The sequence below is a fragment of the Chanodichthys erythropterus genome, chromosome 18 (genome assembly GCF_024489055.1).
Source record: "Chanodichthys erythropterus isolate Z2021 chromosome 18, ASM2448905v1, whole genome shotgun sequence".
NCBI classification, from domain to species: domain Eukaryota; kingdom Metazoa; phylum Chordata; class Actinopteri; order Cypriniformes; family Xenocyprididae; genus Chanodichthys; species Chanodichthys erythropterus.
This window is the reverse complement of record NC_090238.1, coordinates 4,618,756-4,631,703: the sequence shown is the minus strand read 5'-3', so window position 1 is coordinate 4,631,703 and position 12,948 is coordinate 4,618,756. Positions and strand designations below refer to the sequence as shown.

The window sequence follows — 12,948 nt, the reverse complement described above, 5'->3', positions numbered from 1 at the left end:
ACCTACACTAAGACCTCCCCTAAACCTTGCTGCTAGTGTTAACAAAAGCAAACATGAGATGAAAAGCATTTGCCGAAGCAATCATGTCATTTTTGGGTGCTTCTGCAAGACTTTGATCTATTTTATTGTGACTCGTGTCGTGTTTCACGAGACTCATATTCAAGCACTCTGCAAGTGCAGTGTTGTATCAGGTGAGCTACGGAGCAAGTTTACTACATGCATTGGTGCTGATTATGTGATACAAATGTTAAAATGTTTTAGTTTTCAAATCGTGCACTATGGTCAAAGTGTTTCGAGGCCTATATTGTGCAAGGAACCGTGCCTCTAATCATAATTTGTATGAATGGGAATAAAAGTTTGTATTTTACTGGATCTAGTGTTCATTTTATTTTGGGGGGTTTTACAAAAATGTAGACCTAATTAAAAAAAAATTTGTAAAAAAAAAAAAAAAAGTGTCTTATCAGTTAGGATGTCGCCTTAGAAGGTTTTACAGTACAAGAAATAAGACATCAAGGCAGCTCACAAGTTTTTGGAACAGAGCTTGCTTCTTTACAGAATAGTGAGAAAAATGAGTCTTTAAAAAATGTGCTGTATTAAAGGACCTGGTCAAGAGGTAATTCTTAAAATCACTGACGCAAAACTAGTCTTCCTTCTTGTCAGTTAATCCTGAGAGAGATTATGCATGTCACCCTCAGCAAACCTGTCAGTTTGTCCTTAAGGTCTTTTTTGCTTCTCTTCCACCCTGTCTTTTGATCTAAAGTGACAAACATGATAGCAAAAGCAGCCATCTGCCCAAGAGCATCTTCTTTATGCCTGTCATTCGAAAAGCTTTTTGTCTCTCTTTTATCTCTTTTATCTTTCATTTCAAGAATGAGGGGTTTAAAAACCCTACCCAAATGCCTTTCTTTTCTTTGGGATTTGTATTTTTGCAAGCAAATTTGCAAATCAGATTAACGGCATTGATTGTTACATAAGCTGCTGTACACCAATCAATACAAGTGACTTTTTGTTATATCGAAGCTCCATGGCAGGATAATTGGATCTAGTCTCTTTAGCAGATCCCGTGAGAAGATATCCATTTTGTTTGATATCCAGGCAGCAGAGTTTTGTCTGATACCCAAGACAAAAATGTTTTTTCGAAGTTGTAAAACAAAGATTACTGGGGTACGTTTTTACAAACAAAAATACTAGGGATGCATGATATATCGGCCACCATATCGGTATCGGCCGATTATATGTTCATTTGTAATGCTATCGGCCAGATAAGAAAATTTGCCTGATATATTAAAGCCGATAAATAGTGGATTATTTTCATTTAGATAAGACAATATAATATATATATACACACACTGTCCTCCATTATGGTTTTGAGTTGAATGAAATATAATTGAAATAACTTCACAAAGAAAAATACAGTTAAGTGCAACATGTACAGCGCAAGTCTGTCATTAAAGCTACATAATATTATAATGTAATTGGGACATGGCTTTTAATGATGAGACTTTTGTTTTTGTAATCAGGCTCTCAAAAATTATAAAGTTTTGATTTATATTTATTGGCCAATATATTGGGTATCGGCTTTCAAATATAAAGAATTATCGGTTATCTGTATCGGCCAAAATTTTCATATCGATGCATCCCTAGAAAATACTATTTTAGCCTTTCTACTTCAAAATATCATTTTTAATTCAATGTGTTACTTGTTACAGTTAGTTTCTTGTTATCGGTAATTAATTAGTTGTGAAATGTTCCAGAGTGAAAATTGTTTCAAATTAAATGGTACACCAAATCATTTTTCAGTGTTAAAGTCTTTGCAATTGAAATGAAGCAATGATTATAAAAAATGAGCAGGGTTTATTGAATAATCTTAGTTGTGTACTGAGAATTTTTAGATCCTTAAATTTTTCAGGAGGCAACAAATCTTGACACATACAATGGAATTTACCACTCAGCACTTGCCTGTTTTATTTGATTTATTATATTTTTTACACTAACCATATCTCTGCTGCTCTGTTTACTCATTTGGTTGTTGCGTCTAATGAGAGGTTTTGCACACAAAGGATTTTTTTCTAATTATTGCCTTCACAATAACAAACGTCTATCGAGATAGCACCATTGTGGAATTCCCACAAAGGGTCAACGCCCAAAAACAATGGACATTCCTTCATTCCCCTCAGGTTTACTGGAAATCTCAATAGAACGAGAGAGAGAGAGTTCCAGTGGCAGTGGCTATTGTACACGCTGCTTATGAAGGCACGGAGTTTGTGTGGAGAGAGGGGTCAGAGTCCCACTGGGAGGCCCTTCATTCTGGATGGTGGAAGGGCTTTCTCTCTCATGTAATCAAACCCCTGAGAACCACAACCTGCCATTCTGTTGACATGGGGCCTGTGTGAGCGAGTCTCACACTATGAGACTCTCAGAGAAGGGTTAGATCCGCATTATACAGAGAGCTGGGGGCACATCCCGTCAGAACAGATGTGCAGGCTTTAGTTTCAGAGCACAAGGTGTTGGGTTTATCAGTGATCACATCAAAGTCTGTTAGAGCAAGAACAAGGTTTGCAAAAACATGACTTTAGACTGATCCAACTGTGTAATTATCCAATTTTGATCAGAAACATGATACTTTAACAAGACTCAGACAAAAGCAACAGTTGAGGAAAGAACATGGTGTAGCTGAAGTAAGTGTTTTTTTAGTAAGGGCTAAGGTGAAAAAACACCCAGGCCCTTATTTATTCTGCAGTGTTTTTTTTTTTTTTTTTTTTTTAAATACCGGAGACACGCAAAATTCATAATAACCCTTGGTTCCAAAAACGGTTCTGGTGTGGTGTGTGGGCGAAGCAATGGGAGCCCATCTCAAAGCAATTTGTACGTATTTTACGAGGTGGCTATTTCGTACGAATTCGTGCGACCTCACACATATGTTTTCGTACAATTTGTCTTGAACCCAGTAACTGGTAGGTTTAGGGGCAGGGTTAGGGGAGGTCCTTCCTTGTGACACTTTTTGGAGAGTGAGGTCCTACGAATTAGCTACCTCGTAAAATATGTACGAATTACTGTGAGTTCATTGTCTGGCTATCACCAGACCAAGCTCAATTTAAAATTGAACATTGGTCTGGGGAGTCTGTATGTGTTTTCTACTGCACAAGAGGCATGATCAACGAGCATTATTCACGCAATTGGATAGTCCTTCAACCAATCAGATCAACGATCTGGGTGACGTACTTTGCAGAGCGACACTAAAACTCCAGACAGGTTTAGTTTGTATTGATTTGTTGTATTGATTTGTAGCATTGATCAGGGGTTTGCAGAAGCAGCAATGGCATCGAGCGATTTTTAATTGTGGGGCAAAAAAAAAACATGAAAGTGATCGGTATTTACACCCACTCGAGCGATTTGTTTGCTAAACTAAAGAAGTCATTCAGCATCGTCGAGAGGTTAAAAGGAATTTGATTGACGGTCGTGCTTGCTGTCTCTTCTCTATCGCCATCGTGTTATACCCGCCAATAGCGAGCAAGGTAGATAAGCCAGTCTGTGATTGGTTCCTGCAAAAGTGTAACAGAGAGCAGTGGAAATGAATGTACGAGTTTCCAGACTGAGTTGCCGGGCGAAATCAAATCGCTGGCTGATCAGGCTGGGTTTACTAGTGAGATCAGGTTGGAATCACCAAATCCAGTCATAAAAAAAAAAAAAAAAATTGAATTGACTGTATAATATGTAATGTTACAGAATTTGGGATGAATAAATCAACATCTTTAAGCAAGTTTATAAACGCTAAAACTAGGGATGCACCGATACCCCTAGTACCCCTTTCTTAAGGACCGATTATGAGTACCGATATTTTTTCTGGTACTCGCTGATACCGATTGATGCCTATACATTTATTAATTTCTCTCTTTTTTTTTTTTTTTGTCTCAAGATGCACACCAGTGATGTGTTTTTTCTTTGGCACGTTTATAAAAGCTACTTAAATGTCCTAATTTAACTAAGGCCTAATCCTGGCTTAAGGGACTTTCACACTGAATAGTTCTAGGAACTCCGGTATAGATAGTTCCCCAAGAACTATTTACTCCCCCGGGCCATGTGGTTGTATTCGCACCCGGGAATAGGAAATCTGAAGCGTCCGACAGCGGGCATCTTTAAGCGCGGCATTTACCAACACTAAAAACCGGTGGAAGGATCGGAGCTGCGTTTGTTGTGTGTTGTGGGTTTCGTGATAACGGAGATGGAATGTAAAATGCATAATTTAGTTGACTAAAAGAGCAAAAAGTAGGACAGAAGCCTGGGACATACTGCACGATATTTGGCTGTCCCATACGAAAGATTGCCATCGTGAAACAATCATGCCGATATCTGGCTCTAATCAGTGGTCTTATGTCGTAGAGTGAGAGAGGTTCAAAGTTGGCCGTTTTCCCGGTCTTGCGACCAAAGATAGCCTACGATCATTTTCTGACAGTATCAGAAATCCAGCATGATCAACGCACAGTGCTGCTACGACCAGCCAATAAAAATGCGACATGAAATAAACGCGACATGGCGCCAAAACTTAAAACCCGCTTACCTCAAGATATTTTCCCTTCTTATTTTGCTGCTTCCTTTTTATTTTCAGCACACGTAAAATCTACAACTGCCAAAGTGTGATTCAACCATAGACTGTAAAAAAAAAAGACATGGTGTTTTTGTTTACCACTACTGCATGCTGATGACGTTTTATTCTTCTATAGAAACTTGAATCGTAGCCTACGAGTCAACGGGTGTCATCATCGTACAGTCTACATGCATGCCATGCCCAAGTTTAATGGATCCATGTCGCACAGTGTGATATGTAATGATCTTAAAGTATTGTAAAAATTGTGCAGTGTATCCCAGGCTTAAGAGACGAAATCTCAAAACTTTCAGTATTACATATCATTGAGGAGGAGAAAGAACACAACCCTGCAGACAACAGATAAATGCTGTTATCACTGTTTTCCATGTTCGTGAAGTAAATATGTTTACACGGCTTTTTAAAAAAGCCGGGTGCTGGTGTTTGACGCTCACGTCACTTTAGTGTTCCTTTAGTGCTGGTTTAGACCCAACTCTGAAGAAGGAGCTACTTTAGTTCCCTAAAAAGAGATCCTAGAGCTAAAATCATAAAAAAGGGCAAAATCCAGGTGCTTCAGCCAATAGTTCAAGGAACTATGATAATGTTCCTCGGGTGAAAAAGCCCCTTTAATCTAAAGGCAGGAACACACCAAGCCGACGGTCGGCCGTCTGGCAGTTTTTGTTCATCGGCCGACTAAGTTTTCTCAGTGTGTTCCGCACCGTCGGCTAAAGTTGGTCCTTGTCGCCTTTTTTCCCGGCTGATTCGAAATGTTGAATCGGCGTCGGAGCTCGTTGGTCCATCGGGCCATCTGATCATTCTGATTGGCTGTTCAGATACTGCCACCTGCTGGTACGGAAAGGCATTTCATCTCACGCAGGCGCAGAACTGACGTGCTGCTTGGCCGTCGGCTGTCTAGCGTTGGTTTGGTGTGTCAGGCCAACTTTGGACACAGACGCTGCCGACGTGAGCCAACCCCACAGTCTGCTTTCGTCACCACTAGTTCGTCGGCGTCGGCTTAGTGTGTTCCGGCCTTAAGCCCTGCCTGTGAAACCAGGCCATAGAGTCCTATCAGACATTCCACACACATCACAATGAGGGTGATGTGCACACCGTCTATGCGTCACTTCATGCGTTTTCTGATCAGGTGGCTATCAGATCTTAAAAAGACCAGGTACCAGGGACTGTTTTCAACTAAACGCATAAAACTTTTTATACGTTTTTACCATTCATTTACATGACAACAGTGTTTCGGGGCCTTAAAATGCAATCTTTTGAAAACTATACCATTATCATCTCCATGCGAACTACAAAAACGTTAATTTGTGAAACCGGTGATGTCATGCGCATGCGTGTTGCATGTTCAGTCTATATGTGCGTAGTGTTTCTTTACAAAGTGACATCGCCAACTACTGGCCTGGCATAAATAATACAGTATTTTTAGTAATTGTCACAGATCCATGTGAACAACATTGTCATCTGCACGTGGAAATTTTTTTTCGTTTTTAATACATTGTTGACGTGTAAACTTGCATAAATTCGATCAAAGTTGAGGCCATAAAAGGTCTGAAATGGTATAACAGGAGTCTTAATTGAAATTTTAAGATGTCTTAAATTTGGGGGCGGAGAAATGGGAATCCAGATATGGCCTAATAGGCCTATTATTATGCTTCAAAGGGAAATGATTTAATTCAATATGAGCACTGCACATTTAAGTCAAAATAATTAACACTTTCCAGTGCCAGTTTTTTTGGAGGAAACTTTCAGTGCCACTTTCCAATGCCCAGAAAGTTACTAAAGACATATTATGTTATTAAGCAACGAGAGTACTTTTTGTGCGCATTTCCCCGCAGCATTTTGAGCATATTTTTTTTCGTTGCTTTTTTTCCGGCCGATTCGAAATGTTGAATCAGCGTCGGAGCTCTCGGTCCGTCGGGACATCTGATCATTCTGATTGGCTGTTCAGATACTGCCACCTGCTGGTACGGAAAGGCATTTCATCTCACGCAGGCGCAGAACTGACGTGCTGCTTGGCCGTCGGCTGTCTAGCGTTGGTTTGGTGTGTCAGGCCAACTTTGGACACAGACGCTGCCGACGTGAACCAACCCCACAGTCTGCTTTCGTCACCACTAGTTCGTCGGCGTCGGCTTGGTGTGTTCCGGCCTTAAGCCCTGCCTGTGAAACCAGGCCATAGAGTCCTATCAGACATTCCACACACATCACAATGAGGGTGATGTGCACACCGTCTATGCGTCACTTCATGCGTTTTCTGATCAGGTGGCTATCAGATCTTGAAAAGACCAGTTATTTTCATATTCCAGACAAAACTGGAAAAGGCTAAACTAACCTGGTTTTTGAAGTCACATATGTAAATTTTACTCTTCCCAAAATGGTAAAGAATGCTACTGTAACACGCATCACCACAGATCAACACGAAATCTGCTGCAAATTAAACCGAAAGTTTGCCGTGGCATCTTGAAGCTCAACACAGAGTCGTCTTCATTCAGAGTAGTGAGAATAAATGATCTTACCAGTGCTGATGCCGCTCTCTCTCCTATTGCACTCCTATCTTTGAGCTTGAAGTTAGCTGATGATTAATAAAATGAAGCTAATATATCTGTTGCTTTCATCGATGTGAAATCCATAGAATTTGCATAAAGCATGGAATTGAAGAACAGATTCCTTTTCATTATGTGGTAAAGTGTAAATGGAACCGTTTTAACTAATTGGATCAGTAAAACACATTAAGAAATCCCAATGGAAATCTGTTTCTCAAAGTCTAATATAAACCTGAAAACAAACCAACTAAAGGATTTTGACAACTTTAAAACAAATTGGCACAGTGATTAACTTAGAAACTTAAAACTTTAATGACAAAAAGGTTGCAGAGTAGTGTGTGACTATTAAACCGCAAAAATAATACTGCCATTTAAATATGAAGTCTGCATGTTTTGTGTGTCTGTGAATGAGCAGCATAGTTTTGTATAAAGTATATTTTATATAAAGTGCAACTTCATCATTAAAAAAAGTTTATCATAAATGCTTCTCAGCACATTCAGCAGTACGTTTTAACCATATTTCAGACAATACAGTATAAGTAATTATGAAATGACAAACATGTACTGAACTTAATTAGGTCAGAGAAACACTCTAAAGTCCATTTATTTTAACATTTAATATAAATTTAAACTATAATACATTTTCATTTAATTGCAACTAACATGCAGTTCAGTGTCCGAAAACATTCACACTTAAGTATATTCTTTTAAAGTATATAATTTCCATAATGAGTACTCTTTGTAAAAGTATACTGAAGTGTACTTCTTTTTCACAAGGCAACATTCACTGAAACAGCAGAGCCTCAACTTTGTTTGAGATTTCCAAAGATAAATGGAGGTGGACTGTGTATTGAATATTAAGGTCAGTGATTTTGTCTGGGCTGTCAAGCCGTTGAGTCCGAGGGCACGGGGCCAGACCTTTGCAGCTGCTCTCTCTGTAGTGCCTTTGACTGGGTGAACAGTGAACGCCCATCCCCCTCTCGTCCCACAGGAACATCCTTCACCGTCCTTCACTGGTGGTGCAGCCTGGGTGACTGAGTGCATTGTGTGTCTGTTGGATGCTCTTGTCAACATGTCAAGAAATCAGGCATAAATTCCTTTGCTAGCTCAGCAAATCCTACTTGTAACTAAGTTTCATGTGATTTACACAGAAAGCTGGAAATATTTCCCACAATATTTCCAAACGGATCTACACGTAAAGAAACTAAACAAGGCATAACAAAGCCCTGAAGAATGCAGCTAAACCAGTCCGCTGACATTAGTTTCTTTTGAGCTGTGCGTTCTGTGAGTTGGTAGTCTTGCTGTAATTATAGTTGACCCTTTGCAAAAAACAACAAAACCTGTCGATTGTTTAACCAGCTTGACACACATGTACACACTCTAGCAGGTGGAAACAACATGATGTTTATTGTCTGAAAGCTCCACACACCTGTTGCAGTGTCAAGAAAGGAAGCACGTTGTTCTTATAAATACCTTATGTAGCTATCTGTCTTACTTAAGAAGTCTCTTATACTCACCAAGACTGCATTTGTATGATCAATAATGCAGTAAAAACAGTAATAATGTGAAATATTATTTTAGTTTAACTGTTTTCTATTTAAAATGTAATTTATTCCTGATGAATTGTCAGCATCATTACTCCAGTCTTCAGTGTCACATGATTCTTCAGAAATCATTCTAATGCTGATTTGCTGCTCAAGAAATGCTTAATATTGTTTAAAACAGTTGTGCTTCTTAATGTATTTCTTTAAATCATGATGTTCTTTTCTTTTATTGATGTACAAAAAAACTTTTATTTAAAACTGAAACATTTTTTAACATTACTGTCACTTTTGATCGATTTAATGGCTGCTTTCTTTAAAGTATTTCTTTCAAAAACATTTTTAATCCCATTTTTTTTTTTTTTTCCCCAACTCCAAAAAGGTCTTGCAGTGCGTTCAAGTTCATTGTTTTACAGGTGTTATCACTGTTCCCCCATAACTTTTCTTAACAGTCCTTAACAATCCTTAAAAAGTCAAAAGTCTTACATTTATGGGCCGTTTACACGACACCTTTTTCAACTAAACACATAAAACTTTTTATACGTTATGACCATTCATACACGACAACAGTGTTTTGGGGCCTTAAAATGCAAACTTTTGAAAATATACCATTATCATCTCCATGCAAACTACAAAAACGTTAATTTGTGAAACCGGTGACGTCATGCGAATACATGTTCAGTCTATATGTGCGTAGTGTTTCTTTACAAAGTGACATCGCCAACTACTGGCCTGGCATGAAAAATACAGCATTTTTAGTCATTTTCACGGATCCATGTGAACAATGTTGTCGTCTGCCGTCGTCCGTTTTTAATACATTGTTGACGTGTGAACTTGCACTAAGTTTGATCAAAGTTGAGGCCATAAAAGGTCTGAAATGGTATAACAGAAGTCTTAATTGAAATTTTAAGATGTCTTAAATTTGGGGGCGGAGAAACAGGAATTCAGATATGGCCTAATATGATTATTATGCTTCAAAGGGAAATAATTTAATTCAATATGAGCACTGCACATTTAAAGTCAAAATAATTAACACTTTCAATGCCCAGAAAGTTACTAAAGACATATTATGTTATTAAGCAACGAGAGTACTTTTTGTGCGCATTTCCCCACAGCATTTTGAGCATTTTTTTTTCACGCACACAACAGATATGACTGTGATTGGCTTCAATGATCAAGTGTTTGAAAGCACACAGAAGTGTATGAAAACTTTTGAAAGAGGGAACCTTTGAAAGCAGGCGTCTTATCAGTGGACCAGTCCGGTGATAGATACACACGGGAGCATTTGAAAGCAGGTGCCTGTGTAAGCGCTCAGTGAAGAGCATCACAGATGTCTATTCACAACATGCTTTTGAAACGTTGATCATTGGAGCCAATCACAGGCATATCTGATGAGCACATGAACACAACGGCCAATCAGAGGTATTTAAGAATCCACTCAACAGTGCTCAAAATGCTAGAGGGAAATGCTGGTATCGTCACATTTTTAAAATTTCAGTACCGACTTGTTACCGAATTCAGTACTTTTGACAACACTATAGACATGAAGTATTAATTTTATTTGTGCAAGTTTTAAAAAATGGCTTAAATGTATTTGACAATTCTGCAGATACCCTTCAGTGTAAACAGTGCGGCGGAACAACGATCTGATGTTTGTGATGCAGAAATTACATTCTTTACCTTTCTCTTTCCTCTTCTTTGTGTGAAGGTCTGGATGACAGCCTACAACAGTATGTGCATAACTTTGAGAGAGAGAAGATTAATGGAGAACAGTTACTGAAGATCTCCCATCAGGACCTTGAGGAACTGGCCGTTGCCCGCATTGGCCACCAGGAACTGGTTTTAGAGGCTGTAGATCTCCTCTGTGCTCTGGTTAGTGTTCTTATTCACATTTGTTGTGCCTCTAAATTATGACCTATTTATTACATATTTACTGTTGTAAAATATATTTAAGGACTGCTAAGTTAAACTTTACAAACCAACTTTATATTAGGCATCTTTTACTACCATGTACAGTGTGTTTGAAAGCCTTGGAGAGCATAAGACACATCTTTCAAAACAAAAAAATTGAACAGTCGGTAGTATTCAGTTTAAGAAATCAGCTTAAAGGATTATTCCACTTTCAAAAATAATTTTCCTGATAATTTACTCACCCCCATGTCATTCAAGTTGTCCATGTCCTTCTTTCTTCGGTTGAAAAAAATTAAGGTTTTTGATGAAAACATTTCAGGATTATTCTCCTTATAGTGGACTTCAATGGACTCCAAATGGTTGAAGGTCAAAATTACAGTTTCAGTGCAGCTTCAAAGGACTTTAAATGTTTTAAATGAATTATTCCTCGTCTGGTATCGTTTAAAGCTCTTTGAAGCTGCACTGAAACTTTAATTTTGACTTTCAACCGTCTGGAGGCCATTGAAGTCCACTATAAGGAGAATAATCCTGGAATGTTTTCATCAAAAACCTTCATTTCTTTTTGACTGAAGAAAGAAAGACATGAACATCTTGGATGACATGAGGGTGAGTAAATTATCAGAAAAATTTTATTTGAAAGTGAACTAATCCTTTAAGACATGTAATGTGCACTGGCTTTGGAATAATAATGCTGTTTACCACAAAGAACAGTATGATTTTGAGGGGGGAAAAAAAAGCAAACAAGGAAGTCATTATTGACTATGACTGAATTGACTATGGCTCAGACATACATTGGTTTCTATGGATGGGTGTTGTGTGGTAGAAAATTCAAGGATGTGATATGAACACATGGAAATGCTTAGGTAGAAGGTCTTGGTGGCTTTGACTGATGGTCATGTCAGTGCTTGTAAAAGATACCGTACATCCCACTGTCCAGCACTGAATGCTATAATTGTGCCCAGACCCCTAGCATCAAAATCAGACAGTGGCCACAAATCTGTTTTGGATCCCCAAAGAAACTTTCAGTCAATGGAGTGGGATTTTTTTTTTTTTTTTTTTAATTAATCTAAAGAACCTTTTTCCACTTTAAAGAACCTTTTGTGCACTGGAAAGATTCCTTTGATGTTAAAGGTTATTCGTGGAGATTGTATGTAATTTCACATCCATTATTCCAAATACTCCACCACAGAGTGCCTAATTGACCAGCTGCGATCAAGCATCCCGGGGAGCCATGGAGTAAACCTTCAGATAAAATAATCTATTAATATACAGGCAGAATCTCAGGAATTTACCAAGATGTCATTTTACATGTTTTGTGAAATGCATCATGGCAATCATCATTGTCTAAGTAGAATTAATGATTTAGAATGAGAAGCATGATGATTTTTCCAGATCATCTCCCTAAACCTTATACATCTGTTTTGTCCCTAAATCACAGCAGCCTCCTCGACGTAAAGAGTCTCCTATTGTATCATAGCACTGGAAATGACATTAAAGGCACTCAGGCCAAGTATTGGATGCAGAAGTGCAACGTGTTATTGTCAGCAGCAGTGCTCCAGAGCTCTCCCTGATGAGGTGTCCTGAAGTCTGTTTCATGCTGAACAGGAAACAAATTCCCACCCCCATCTGTGAGAGCGTCTAGGAACTTTGTCTGTGCGTTGATAGAGGAAACCAATCTCTCATTTCCTATAAACCATATCAGGTGTAGGTAACCCTATCATTTGATAAATAAAAACCCTCAAAGGACCTTGGGGAGTTATAACACTGTCTCATTCCAGGACCATTTCTGATCATTCTGTTGTCTGGAATGAACGTTAACTTGTCACCAGCGTAACATTGCCTTGCTGATATTAATGTTGAATCAAGTAGCTCTAGGAAGCTAATTACGCTGGCTAGCTTCGTCTTTGTGCAGCATTATGGGACTGTTCAGAGTATCCATGAGAATCCATATATTCTCAGATGAACATGATTTGGCAGTGTGAGTAGTGACTTCAAGACTGGTCAGAAGGCAATAGTGTTATCCTTAGGAATATTAGACTTTCTTGATGTGTCACATTCATATATTGACATTCAGGGCAACCATTTAAGCTTCTGTAAAGTTTGGAATAATTATGATTTTTTGAAAGAAGTCTCTTATGCTCACCAAGGCTGCTTTTGTACTTGATAAAAAATACAGTAAAAACAGTAATATTGTGCAATATTATTACAATAAAATAAATTTTTTTCTACTTCAATATATTTTCAAATGTATGTCTGTGACATTCATATTTATCAGAAAACCCTGAAAGAATGTATCATGGTTTCCATTAAAACTTGAAGATGCGGAACTGTTTTTAACCTTGATCAAAAACATAAAAAA

The 12,948-nt window shown here is 38.3% G+C and overlaps 1 protein-coding gene across 1 annotated transcript in view; it reads left to right on the top strand.

Moving 5' to 3' along the window:
- LOC137006190 (connector enhancer of kinase suppressor of ras 3-like) overlaps positions 1–12,948 on the top strand; it is a 65,117-nt gene that overhangs the window by 18,127 nt on the left and 34,042 nt on the right. Inside the window, exon 2 of the mRNA XM_067366762.1 lies at positions 10,387–10,550. Within this exon, the coding sequence (XP_067222863.1) occupies positions 10,387–10,550 (164 nt within the window). The remainder of the gene's footprint in view (positions 1–10,386; positions 10,551–12,948) is intronic.